Source organism: Falco naumanni, chromosome 4, assembly GCF_017639655.2.
Source record: "Falco naumanni isolate bFalNau1 chromosome 4, bFalNau1.pat, whole genome shotgun sequence".
Lineage (NCBI taxonomy): Eukaryota > Metazoa > Chordata > Aves > Falconiformes > Falconidae > Falco > Falco naumanni.
Window position 1 is genome coordinate 36,637,698 of NC_054057.1, and position 14,525 is coordinate 36,652,222.

The 14,525-nt window shown below is 42.3% G+C and overlaps 1 protein-coding gene across 1 annotated transcript in view; it reads left to right on the forward strand.

The window, feature by feature from the left end:
• CALCR (calcitonin receptor) overlaps positions 1-14,525 on the forward strand; it is a 76,543-nt gene that overhangs the window by 48,681 nt on the left and 13,337 nt on the right. The window contains exons 7-10 of the mRNA XM_040593785.1: positions 1,522-1,675; positions 7,275-7,335; positions 7,441-7,507; positions 10,074-10,292. Coding sequence (XP_040449719.1) covers positions 1,522-1,675; positions 7,275-7,335; positions 7,441-7,507; positions 10,074-10,292 — 501 coding nt within the window. The remainder of the gene's footprint in view (positions 1-1,521; positions 1,676-7,274; positions 7,336-7,440; positions 7,508-10,073; positions 10,293-14,525) is intronic.

Genomic DNA, 14,525 nt, shown 5'->3' on the forward strand with positions numbered 1-14,525 from the left:
ATCAACAGAAAAAGTAGCAAAAACTTCTTCCTTTTTCTTTTTTTTCTTTTTTTTTTTTTTTTTTACCTTTTCAAACCACTGTACAACCCTTTGTGGGCATACTTTGTAAAACCTGTTGATGTGTGGTGTCAACAAAGATGTGACTGTCTGCTTTGCTTTGTGTTATGAGCAGAAAAAATGAATCACCAAAAATAAAAATCAGTCCTTCAAGTCAATCCTGTCAGAATCCTATATCCTAACCTGTCAATAATCCTATATTTTCACAAGTAGCAAGATGCACTGCAAATATTGAAACAGAACTAAATGCACGTGTTCAGGCAATTGCTTTGGGAATGCTTTTCAGCAACAGAAGGTGGTGCACTGGATGGCTAACCAGCTTTTCTGCTCTAGAGGGGCAGTCCAGACAGGTGCAGAACATGCAGTCCTCTACCTGCTGAACTGCCAAAATGCCTCTTCAAAGAGACAAGTAAATCCTGAAGACATCTCTTACAGCCCAGGTCATCAGTTTGGAAAACATCCGCAGAAGTTATGGGGAAGGAATATTTTCCTGTGGCCACAGATGATGACTGTCATTTTGCCATCACTGCTGTGACCTCAGATTTCCAAGTAGCATGTGGTGCTCCCCCAGGAGCAGTGGGTCTCTGCCAGCACAGCAACACTTTCCCACTCCTCCTGGCCCTCCTGTGTGCTGGTGGCATGGAAGCCCACATGGAAGACTTCATTGCCCTCTCTGAGGAGACGGATGGATATGAGATCCTCTCAGAAGAGGAACAGCATTGTCCCACACCAGCTGGCTCTCCAGAAGTGGACACAACATGCTTCACTCCACTATCTGCCCGCTTCCCAGCATCTTGAAGCCACAGTCTCTTCTCAAGGTCTATGTCTGCAACCTTATCTGAACCTCAGGCAGGAACCACTTCCCAGCTTCACTGGCTCTGTTTAGCTCCATGTGTTGCTTTGTCATTTGGACAAAACAACGTAAAGCTGTCTTCTTGCAAAGAGGTGAAGCTAATGTCCCTGGTACCCTACCAAAAAATATCTCCACTGCCAACAGCACTTGCTCTTCCTGAGTTCAGAGCTGGGTGCAGTTTAAAGAGTAAGTGACTCTGGCTCAGATGTGAGAACTGAACAAACCTTAGAAAAGTTTGATCAAAAGTAAAAGAAAACACACAAACCAGAGCTCTCAGTTGCTGTCATCTTCAAAGCCTTTCTTGTGCTCCTAGAACAAGTTGCTTGTTTAAAAAACATCAGAGTACCAACTTTTGAAGATTTTTTTTGTTAAGTGGTACTTTTTGGAGTGCTATTATAATTTTTTTTTCTATTGTGGAGGGCCGTTTATTCCATTCATCTCATTTCTAAGAGTTTTAAATCCCTGTCACTGATAGGTACTGAACAAACCCAGGAAGAGCTGGGGATTTTTGTTCTGCTCTGCTGCTTACAGCCTATCAGTAATATTTGTCTTTGCCTGCTTAAATGCAAAATGCTGGTCAGGTGTGTGACATTATCTCGTTTGTCTAACAGGTAAGCTGCAAAGTGCTGCAGTTCTTCCATCAGTACATGTTGGGCTGCAACTACTTCTGGATGCTCTGCGAAGGCATTTATCTTCACACATTGATTGTGGTGGCAGTGTTTGCTGAAGAGCAGCGTTTGCACTGGTATTACCTCTTGGGCTGGGGTATGTATAATTTGTAGCAAGGTGGTCAGTTCTTTCAGATGTTTAAATTCTGCTAGCACTTATATATATGAATTATTATATTTATACTGCTGATCATAGCTTAAGATTGAGTTCTTGTGTCCTACATTTGAATGCATTTGTTTGGGTGGGCCTAGAGACTTACAAAAATCAGCAGGAGTCAGTATCCATTATTTGTTGCATCTTGGGATTTGTTGGAAGAAATGCTTATGTTTTGTTAAGCAAAACTTTGGGAGAAAAACAGATTTCTATCCAAACACATCTCTTTTCTCAACAAAAGTGGTCTATTTTTGTCACTTTATATAAAAAATATTAATCTGTAACAGTACTTTTAAAAGTATATTTTTTCTGGAATGAAGAAGAGGAAAGATCAGTATCTATGTTTCCCAAAGTGAAAAAACACAGCATGCAGAAAGAGAAACCAGAATTTCTCTGGAAGTGAATCCAGTATCAGATATATTCTGGCAGACATTGTTTTAAAGATGCAATTTTACCTACACAGGAGTAGGTAATGGCTCTGCTGCCAGGGCTGATTTTGTCCAACAGTGATCTCTAGAGCATTTCAGAGAAATATATTTCTCTGAAAATTTCAGGTGTCAATAAGCAAATCTCAATTATGTACCATAAGAGATGTTACAAACCCATACACTGTGAATGCATACTGCATGTAGTTGCATGCATATTGCTCAAGGAACCATGCCTAGGTCAGTCCTTCATCTCCAAATAAGCATATCTCTTCTGTTTTCATTAAGGGATCCCTTGCCTTTTAATTAGTAGCAATAACAGATATTTATCCTTTGGACTATCTGTTCCAATAAAAGGCCATATAAATACAGCCATTGTATTACAATGGAGTGCAGTCTCTTTCATATTTCAATCACTATTGTATATCCAGTCCACATCAGTGTTGATAGAAAATCATTATCAAGAGCTTTTTCCCAGTTTGGGAACCATGAATCTCTGGCCTTATTCCAGTTTCTTACAAGCCAGTCCCCATATCTTGAAACCACTGGTGCAGCTGTGCAGTAAATGGTGGACCTTTATCCATTGTCCCATTGCACTTAGGGATGGTCGCTTGTATTCATCTCTTGCAATCCCAGTCTGAAGCAGGCAGAATTTATGCTTGTGGCCGTTTAACCCCCGCCAGCAGCCAAGCACCACACAGCTGCTTGCTCGCTCCCCCCACGGTGGGGTGGGGGAGAGGATCAGAAGAGTAAAAGTGAGAAAACTCGTGGGCTGAGATAAAGACAGTTTAATAGGTAAAGCAAAAGCCATGCATGCTATCAAAGCAAAACAAGGAATTCATTAACAGCTCCCCATGGGCAGGCAGGGGTTCAGCCATCTCCAGGAAGGCCAGGCTCCATCACGCATAATGGTGACTTGGGAAGAAAATGCCATAATGCTGAATGTCCCCCCTTTCTTCTTTCTCCCCCAGTTTATATATACTTAGCATGACATTCTATGATATGGAATATCCCTTTGGATAGTTCATGTCAGCTGTCCTGGCTGTGTCCCCTCCCAATTCCTTGTGCCCCTCCAGCCCTCTTGCTGGCAGGACCTGAGAAACTGAAAAAGTCCTTGACTTGGTATAAACATCACCCAGCAACAACCAAACCCATCAGTGTGCTGTCAACATTGTTCTCACACCAAATCCAAAACACAGCACTGCACCAGCTGCTAAGAAGGAAATTAACTGTCCCAGCCAAAACCAGGACAACTCTATATTTTGCCTCTCTTTGGAGATGTTATACTTGTTTAACATTATTTCATTTACAGCAGGAAGATAAGAAACAGCCCTACTGATTAAACAGAGAAAAATTAGGAATTAATTAGATCACAGAAAAATGACCCAGTTCTGAGTGTTCTGAAGAACTTTAAAACTCTGACTTCAACGACTAGTTAGGCATTCAATATCAGTCCTACATAGGCAGTAATAGCAAAGTGGAAAGTTGTTCTTCCACTGTTTGTATTTTCATTTAAAAGACTGGTAACTAACTTTCTTCTCATGGTATAAGGCTTAGTGCTGCCTGGATACCTACATTAGATGCCTAGAAAATTATCATGATTTTCTAGTTTATATGGATTACAGGGCCAGAGAAGTTTCCACATGTAAGAACTCCTTTTCTCTTTTTTTTTTTTTAATGACAATATAATCACTCTTTTTTTCTTATGAGAATCGCATCTTTTCTGAGAAGAGAGTGACCTGTTACGCTCTTAGAATTAAAACTATGTGGAACACCATTAGCTCTTAAATGAAGAAAACTTCCCTGAAGAACCCAAAACTGAGCCAAGGTTTCTGGACTTTGTCAGTCTAAATCACTGAGCCCTCATGGAGCAAGCAACTGTGCTATCACAGTTTTCATTGTTCAGAATATTTGAATATACAAAGTCTGATAGGGCTGTGCTTTTGAAATGGCAGCCCTATATAAAGAGTCATTTTAAACATTTCCTTCCAGATAGAACTTGTTCCCTTTTCATGTCTTGCAGCATAAGCCCTCCCAAAATAGTGTCATTCCATATCCAATCATACAAGAGGACAATGGTCAGAAACGTATTTTTTTCAGGTGACATTCAATTTAGGCAGTGCAATTTAATGCAACTGAGACAGGTAGCCTGCAGTGAAAGCTTGTGAGCTAGCTGTACTGTTGCTGAGAAGGGCACTAGCATTGTGGAGAGTAATTCAGTAAAGTTATCTGATAAGATACTCATCAGTATCTGCAGCATTGCCTGAAAAATAAATAGGGTGGTGGCTGTGGTTATAGGATGATAATATCTTGAGAAGGAAAAGGTTAATAAAAAATGGACTCAGCTCTTCACTATGAAGCCTGCAGCCTTTTTTAATGAAACTAGATGAATACTTCTACAAAACAAGTAATAGTCATTAGCACCTCCTAACTAAGGTAGTAATCATTAATAGCAAAATTATCTAATCAGGACTATCTGGCCAGCCCTTAAGTTTGCATAAATCAGTCTAATTTCACCGATTCCAGAAGCAGTAGTTACATTGAACATGCAGCTATGTTAATCAATGGAGATACATTTCTCCAAAGGGCAATGCAGAGCAACCAGAGCAGGCTGTGCTCTGAATTACAATTCAAAAGATCAAGGTAAATGTACAATGCAAGGTGAAGTGACTCATTATTCATTGTTATAACTAATCCCTATGTGAGGACACCTAGATTATTTTATTTGGAAGAATCACTAATGACATTTGTAAAATAGCTTTATAAGAAAAAAAAATCTGAGCAAATATAAAACACTTTATGAAAGGTTTAAGGTGATCGGATGGAATCTCTCATGGACAGGTGTGTTTCAAGGCTGGTGCCTTCAGGAAACCCCTTCTCTGGGGATGTCATTTCTCATTTACTGTTTCACTGGGTCAGGAAATCACCCTTATGCAGGGCAAGAAAACAGCAACAGATGTGCCCATCATAGTGCCAGTCCACTCTGCGGGCTGCTTCAGGCAGCTTCATCCACGTAGAAGTGAAAAGGGAATGATTTATTTGGACAGTGCTAAAACAAGGTGCCTTCCAAATTCAGCTGGAAATACAATTAATTGTCAGTTTGTGCCATGAAGGACCTGGCATGACCTAAAGGGATATGTCATATCTTTTCCTGGGATGGCTGGGGTAAAGCCTTTTCTAGGTTACTCACTGCTCACCACGTGTTGTCAGACCCCTGGAGCGATACATGTTGTGCCACCAGGACCCAACTGACTTTGATGCTCCACTTCTCGTTAACTCTCTGCCTTTTGGCCCTTTACAAGAGAAGAGCAACATCTAGCCCTAGAAGAGCCCATCCAGCCTGCAGATGGGAATTTGAGCCATAGACAGTCATGAGCTTCTTACCCTGTAACTTTCCATCGTGTTCTTAAGATTTGCTTGTGAATTTGTTGAGCCAGGTATTCTAGGCTAATGTGTTTAGCAGAAGAAAAAAGGACCTTTGGCGTCACGTGGAGTCCTGTACTTGCACTATTCCAGGCCAGAGCCTTCAGATGAATAATTTTTGCTATTACAGAAAGGCCCCTTAAAAATTGCACTTCAATCTGTCTGTCAACAAAACTGGCCCAGGCTTGCTCCATTTCCAAATCAAAAGGATTTTCTCATGCTGTCAATCCCATAAGCTCACCCTGAGGTTAGAAGCTCCTTTCTTTCGGTTCTGAGCTTTTTGTTGTTTTATCGTGCATCATCACCCAAAAAAAGGCATACTGAAGCCAGAGGCCAAGTAATGATTTTCTAACAATACATAAAGGAGAGGGCAATCCATGTTGTTCTCCCACAGCCATGTTGTCCTCCCAAGGTAAACTGCAGCGAGAACTTTTTTTGGCAGTAAAGTAGCTGTTGCTTAAAGATACCTGGAGACATCAGTGTCCTATTTACATACTTTTTTGACCTTATCCTCACTCCAGCATTGGCTGGCCTGTGCTCTGGGGTGAGATTTCCCCAGAATTTGGCTGGGGAGTCTCTGTCTAAAACGGTTTATGAAAATACTAACACCCAAAGAAACAAGGAACCATGTTCTTCCCTCTGTGACTAATCATGGTATCAGCAGGACGTTTTCACACATTTTGATTTATAATTATAAAATATCCAAAGCTCAGAAGAAACGACCATGGTTTATAGGGAAGACACAGCAGTAACACCAAAGGTGTCCACAGAGCTCTCTGCACAGACCGGATGAAGCAGTAGGTCATCTCCGCACCGGCCTCTGTCTGCGTGTGCAAGGTTGTACAAACTGGGGTCAGTACAGCGCAGACTGCCCAGTTCCAGGTTTCTAGCCTGTTGGAGAGGGACACAACATACAAGCAAGCTGAAGGAAGATGGACAGGAATGAACCAGATTGTCACTCTTAATATCAGACTGGAAATAAGAATTTGAGGCTTGCAGTTTGTTAAACATGGCATGTTACCAAGCCTTTGGCCCAGTGCAGATTTGCTCCTGTCAGTTCCCCGTCGGAGCAGTGGCCTCCCCTGAGGCTGCACAGGTAAGTCAGGAGATGTGGATTTATGGTATCCACAGCTTCACTCCCAGCTGAGATGGGATGGGCTTGGCAGCACAGAGGCTGAGAACCTGCAGAAAATATCACAAATCCCCATCCTCCAGAAGACCTCCTGACTCCAAATGTTTTCTCTTGCCATAGGCTCCAAAAGAGCAGCTCCTTGCTCTGTTGTTTATTGCTTTGTATCTGTCATGTGAGTTAATGTGTCTCTCTTGCCTAACAGTGATTTACATGGTTTTCACAAGTGTCCCGAGGGAATACTCTGCTGAGAACCGAATGATCCTGGCATCTTTCCCACACTGTGTGCTCACACCCTTCCCTGCACAGCCTGCAGCAGCATGGTGGGGGGGGGGCAGCAGCTGGGCTTTGCGGCTTCTTTTGACCTGCTTTGAACATTATTCCCTTGTTGCATCTCACCATCAAGGTTATGCTAGGGCCCTGAGTGTGATGGGATTGCGGTTCTTCCCTGAAAGCTGTGATTTTGCATACATGTGTTGTGGACAAGAAACTTCCTAGTGTGTGTGACACATGAAATTCAAAACAAAAAAATACCAAGACTGATCTATAACTTTAATCATTTCAGGGTTCCCTTTAGTGCCAGCATCTATTCATGCTGTTGCAAGAGCCAGATACTTCAATGACAAGTGAGTAACATGTCTGTTTTTAAAGGAACAAAGTTCTGTGTTCTATTTAACTGTGTAACACATTTTGAGTTAATAATAAATTTTAATGGTGTATTTCCCCTCCAGCTGCTGGATGAGTGTTGACACACACTTGCTCTATATTGTTCATGGACCTGTAATGGCAGCTTTATTGGTAAGAATATTATTTGCTGTCAACAGTTTAATAATTAGTTTACGAATGCTGTTAACCTGTACAGAATAGAAGTTTCTGTACTTTAATATTTTGGTCAAAACTCAGAAGTAACTAGAGGTTTTCTCTACTCAGTGTTACAAGGACAGGTTCTCAACAGTTCTCAAAAACAAGTCCTGTAAAGGGACCTCCCAGTAAAGAATCAGATTTTGAGGCAGAGAATCACTAACTGTTTTTGAAAATCAGGGAGGTCATTCTCTCCCAGTGTAACTTATTTGTGACCAATTTACTACATTTATGTGACATCAATGAGGCATTTAGCTATGCCTTAGCTGGTGTGAGCTGAGTGCAGCCTGGTCGCTCAGCACGAGTTTTACTGGTCATTGAACTGATGTGGTCCCAAGGTAGGGAGCTAAACTAGTCCCGGGAAGGGACCGAGCTGGGCAGTCTGAGTAGGAGGGCAAGATCTGAAGTGCAGCTCAGCAATATATATACATAGAGCATCTTGTATGCCAGCGGTGCTCTTTTGCACAGTAACGCTGACCTTCCTGAAAGGTACAGAAGGGGTTTTATTAGACCCAAGCTCACCTCAATGTGTCACCCAAGCTGCACTTTCAGCTTTTGAGCTGCCTCTTGCTTGCAGACATCTGCATGGACATACCTGCAAGTAACTACCTCGGAGATCAAACAGTGAGGTGGTGAATACTGGGAACATCTTTGAATAAAGAAACAACTTTCCATCTAATGGCTGGAAAACCTGAAAATCATTCTACCCTTTACTGAGAAGTGTCTTGCACATCAGCAATGTGAGGAAGTCCATTCCTCCCTGCCATATAGTATGCTGTTTAGAAGCACATCTGTTATAGGTTTACTGGTTCAATCTTGATTGCTTCTGCTGTTGTAATGCTACCTCACTTCTGGGAGAGGCCATTCAACCTTTATTTTTATCACCATGCTCCAAGTCTCATCATCTTAGTTACAAAGAAATAAAGCAGTGACTGTTTTTTATGGAAAAAGGCCAATCTTTAACACTTTTCAAAATAAGGCATTATAATATCTGACTTGTGCTTATGCCATTCACAGTCTTATTTTTCTTATGAAGATGGCAACATCTACAGAAGATCCTGCATGATTTGCTACAAAAATCCTATAGTGACAGATGACTCAGAAAAGCTGAGGATTTTTACCTTCATAAAGTTGTCTTTCCACTTTTCACAGTTACTTCCAGAAATTCTAAAAGTGACTGTTAAGCAGAGTGAGTGAAGTCAGAGCAAGGTGGAGAATAAGGTTTAGATTTTACACTGAATGGTACCTCAGGAGTCATTTATTCCTTTTTTTCCAGTAGAGCACAAATGTAAAACAGTTGAAAGGTCTTTCAGTAGTTAAGAAGTGATGAAATGCTATATCAAAGCTTACTGATTCACATTTTATTGTTCTGAAAGTTTCAACTGAAATTTCTCATATATCTAAGGAATTTGGACTACGAAAATATCTACGTGAGTTATGCAGCTTACATACTTATTTAAAAAAAATCATCTGGAAAAAAAAGTCCATTAAATTTCTGAAGCTTAGGTGCCTGATATTACTATAACAATGTGGAAAAGAGTGATAGGGTACACTGGAGAGAGAATGTCTGTGGTGCCCTAGGATGTCCCCAAGGTCCTCACTGGGCTCGTTGTCAACCTGGGTCTGCCTTCCCTGTGCCTCCACAGGCTCTCAGCACATCCCGCAAGGAGCTCTCTGTGGAGCCAGGGTCACGAGCAGGTTCTGTATGCTGAGCACCCACAGCTGGACTCAGATTTTCAGAAATGACTGAGGAGATGAGATGCTGAACTACTGCATATTGCTGACTGTAAGGGTCAGGGGCAAAACTCTCTGAAGTGTCTGGTATTTTAGCCCTAAGCCAGCAAGTGTTACCTTTTACCTGTGGGTAAAAATGTACCACGGGGTCCGTGCAGTCTGGTGGAAGCAAGGGGCAGCCTAGGTTTATCTCAAGGGCAGCCTTGGTTCCCCTGCTTATACACCAGCCTGATGGATTGGCCTGTGTAAGCTGGACCACATTCCCAGAGAAATTGTGTGCCCCCAAAGGTCCCGTGTGCCCAGGGACACACTGGGGTTTGTCTCACTGGGCTGCAGACATCTTCAGTGTGGACTGAAGCAAGATACCCGGGTGATCTTCAGATTCAGAAGAGAGACATGGTTACTCCTAGGGGACAATTCATCCATCCCATTTAAGCTTTAAACATAAAAATGAGATTAATTATTCCCTGGAAATCCTGAATTTGCCCACATCAGTGTCAAAACAGCCAGTGCTTCCTAGAACTGATCCTGCCTGCCTGCCTGAAACATCCATGCAGGCTCCCCAAGGGAAGTGTGTAGAGCAGCTTAATATCTCTTTTCTGAAGGCATTCAAGGTACTTTCCAAGGCCTGATTCCCAAGGAACTGCCCATTATGAGCCACAATAAAGCTAGAAAGTTACATTTTACTGCCATTTATGTGCCCTGTATTTTTATTTTGAATGTTTTCTTAATGTGAATGCTTTCTCCTACAATGGCTTTGATTTTGCAGGTCAATTTTTTCTTTTTGCTTAACATTGTCCGAGTTTTGGTGACAAAGCTGAGAGATACCCACCGTGCTGAGTCCAACATGTACATGAAAGCTGTCAGAGCCACTTTAATCCTGGTGCCCTTACTAGGAATTCAGTTTGTTATTATTCCCTGGAGACCAGAAAACCGACTTGCTGGAGAAATATATGATTACATCATGCATATATTAATGCATTACCAGGTACGTTACATAATAGCAACTTCAGCTTAGGTGAGGTGTTGCTGTTAAGTTAATTTAGCCGAAAATGCTGTTGCCAGTTGTTTTGACCTGAAACTGACAATGACCATGGTTTTGCAGTTCTTTTACAACCAGTTTCATGTTATTGGATTATCTGCTTTTACACAAGTAGCACCACTGCATAAAGAACAACCACAAGATAGGGGAAACAATGAAAAGTGTAGCAAAAAATGATCAGTTGGCACCATTTCTAAACTAGGGAGAGAAAACTGAGATCACAGAGGGCTTTCAAGTTCCAACACGATTTCTGTTGAAGTGTTCAAATTGCCTGAAAACTGGTGCTGTGAGTTTAACATTAAAATTAGGTGTGTATGCAAACTGTTACACAGAGGGAATGCCAACACACAGAGGAAAAGACTGTGACAATGAAGCTTCACTTAGGAGTTAAAATTCCATTATTAGGCAGTTGAAATAAAAATACGTGACTGACATTTTGATTTCATAAATACTTTGAAAATACAGCATCATTCAGTAAGTCTGGTTTCTTTTCTTTTAAAAACAAAACAAACCTAAGTGACTTTAAATGCTTTGTTATCTGGTTTAATGACTGTAATATAGCCAGCCCTGTATTGACTAGGAAAGGCGGATTTCTAATGCATTTGTGAATAGTGGTCAACGTGGATGAGTACAGTAACCCACTTCTTGTTTCCTTTCATACAGAGGCTAAATGCAGAATTATTTAATGTTGTAGTAAGAAAAGAGCTTTAAAAAAAAATCAATGGTGCTTTTTCCTTAAATGGAGTGATAAATCATGCTACCAAAATCTATGTGTCCTGTCACCTTAGTTTACATTTTCTGTTTATTGTCCTTATCCCTTCAAAACTATGGGTGAGCATGCTGCTGCATACATAGAATGACTGAAGTTATAGGTCTGTTTTTGCAGTGTATGCAATCTTATAGTACAGTTCTGCTTAAAATGAATGAGAGTCTGTTTCTTCTATTGTTACCTGTATTGTCACTTCATTGCTCTTAAGAGTGATGAAGGAGTATCTCCAAATAAGCTTTCTGGTGACAAGTTGCTTACAGTTTTAGCAAGTTAGGATAAGATAGTGTGTTACAATAATCATTTTACTCCTAAAACATCTTTCAAATCCTGTGAGGTTGTAGGAGAATTAAAAAAATAATGTTAGTTATATTAATTAACAAACCTAATTATAGCCATTGTGCAATAGAAAGTCACCAAAGCAAAGTTAAAATGGAACCAGAAACAAAACCAAACTCTCGTGAAACTGTTGTACTGATGGATGACATTAGATGAGGGAGGGATCTATGGAGGGAGAGTTTCATCTCTGATGGGTTCCTTCTGCCCATGTCCCAGGCACTGGGAATGGGGTCTCTGCGTGGCTCGGTGACCCCGATCACTGCCTGCCAATACATTTTATTCCATTTCAACAGTGGAGATGGTGCTGGGGATGCAGGTGGGGACACATTGTGAGGGTTTCCTGTGCCCTGCTGCTGCTGTGCCCAGAGAGGCCACCGGGCATACTGGGGGGTGACAGCCCACCCAGGTCTGTCCCTGAGCCAGGGCAGCAATGCAGTCCTCACAGAAGAGCTCTTGACACCTCTGCAATATAATCTCAGTGTGCTTCACACCAGCATGTAAAATTTGGCCTTTCAAGAGCGCTATGCAGTTGTCCTCTAACTTCAGCTGAATGTGATGCTCCCTCCTGTACCTAGAGTGGATTTTTAATTGTATTCTGAAATAAGCTTTCTTAATCCCTTCTAAAACATTTCTTGTATGCATATTTAAGATTGCCAACTGTATATAATCACTCCTCTGGTGCTTGTTTTCTTCTAGGACTGATTATGGAGTTAGCAGATAGTGTATTAGCTTGTGTAATGCCTGTGCTTCCCTGCTAGCTATTGCGCTCCCATAAACCGCAGCGCAGCCTGCTCTCTGTAAACTAGCAGCAGTCTGTTAGTTTTTGCATCCTGTGGCATGTCAGGCATATACAAGCAGGCAGTCTGGGAGCAATTATGATTCTTTTTGATGGAAAATACAGTACATTCTCCATTTCTGCACTGGTTAAATTATTATTTTTTATGCCTTTTCTAGAACAGAGAGACAGTTTTTCAACAGCACAGCACTGCTCTAAGTGAGCGCAATGATTTGCTATATTAGTTACATCATCCACGTACACAGAAATGGTGCAAACAAGCACTGCAGTCTATTGTAAAAGTCAGAGGACTGAAGATGATGAATGAGAAAGATTTTGTTCCCACAAGAAGCTGTGTAATTGTATTTATTTCAGTTTTCCCTGTTGAAAAACAACACATCAAGATGTTGTGTGCTAGGTTTCCTCTGCTGAAATCATTTTTGAATAACAGAAGCCAGTCTGGTTTTGAATTGTCCTGCACTTTTTGTAATACTGCCATCAATGCTCACCATTTTAAGCAGAAGTGTTTTTTCAAATACAGCTATATGAACAATTCAAAAGCACTGCATGCCTGCTTCCCCTGTATCAGCTTGTGTCTGTTTCACTACACAGACCAGATTCTTCGTAACAGATCTGTAAAGTAGATGTGTAAATGACAAAAAAATTTGAAGACTGTTTTTGTGCTGCAGATATGAATGATTGTACTTTTCTAGCCCAGCCACCTAGCCTCCCATGGATCCTATAAAAGTCGAGATTACTATCTCCCCTCATCATCACCAATATCAGCTTTTCAGTCTCCAGACTTTGCTGAAATTAAGATTGCACCAGGGAAAAGAAAGATATTTCTACCCTTATGTTGTGGCTTAACCTCAGCTGGCAGCTAAGCCCAACACAGCTTGCTCACTCATTCCCCTCCACTGGAAGAGTAAGAATGAGAAAATTTGTGGGTTGAGTTGAGGACAGTTTAATAGGTAAACCAAAAGTTGCACAAGCAAAGCAAAGCAAGGAATTAATTCTCCACTTCCCATCAGTCAGCAGGAGTTCAGCCATCCCCAGGAAAGCCGGGCTCCGTCACGTGTAGTGGTGACCTGGGGAGACAGACACCACCACTCCGAACATCCCCCCCTTCCTTCTTCTTCCCCCAGCTTCACATGCTGAGCAGACGCCATACAGTATGGGATATCCCTTTGCTCAGCTGGGGTCACCTGTCCCGGCCGTGTCCCCTCCCAGCCCCTGTGCCCCCCCAGCCCACCCGCTGGTGGGGTGGGGTGAGGAGCAGAGAAGCCCCCGGCTCTGTGTGAGTGCTGCTCAGCAGGGGCTGAAACATCCCTGAATTATCAACCCGGTTTCCAGCACAAATCCAAAACATGGCCCCATACTAGCTACTATGGAGAAAATTAACTCTATCCCAGCCAAAACCAGCACACCTTAAGTGGAATAACTTCTGCACAGAGTGGGATGCTGTAGGTGCGTTGCTGAACATGCAATAGCTTATTAACCAGAGCTCCTAAAGTAGGCACCACAAAGCAAACATTTGCACTCCAGGAGTCAATGAGTTGCAGACTTTTCCTAGAGGACCTGACTTTCAAAAGCCTGTTAGATAATGCTGAAAGCACAGGAAAGATGCAGACTTCCTCAGGGTGTAAAGCATTATGGTACAGAATGCGCTGGCTCCTTGCAAACCTCTGTCATGAAACCACCTCTGTCACTTAAAAGCCTAAAAAGTCCCATCATGCTGCCCAGTGAAGATGAAATGGTCTACCTGGGCAAAGAGAGTGCCTCCTGTGAAGGAGTGGAGCAGCAACAGACCTGTGTCCTGCAGGTCTCCATACTGAGAGAGGACAGGAGAGATGTGACTTGTGCCTCACATGCTGGTGGGGCCATCTGCACCTCCACTGGCCCTAAGGCTTCTGCTGCCACTTCCCCCACCCCGGGAACCACTCAGCATCGTCTGAGGGATCCCAAGCTGCAAAGAGATCAGGGTGCTGAGCAGGATCCTGTCAGACGGTCTGCTACCAGCAACCGTTATCCCAGCTTCTGATCTCAGTTGTTGGTTCATAGTAGAGACCTCACAAGAAAAAAGGAGGTGTAGAAATATGCAGTAACCCCGTGCTCTCAAACAAAACCAGAGATAAATACACTCCTGCTTGCAAGCTCCTACACCAACTGTCCCCTCTCACCGAATTGTCTCTCCAGCATATTGTAGCTGGCTTTGTAGAGGCTGTCATGTTGCCTAACATGGCACTGTCGCTAGGTGACAGCCACGGAGCTCTGCTTGGCACAATGGAGAAACAGCCCC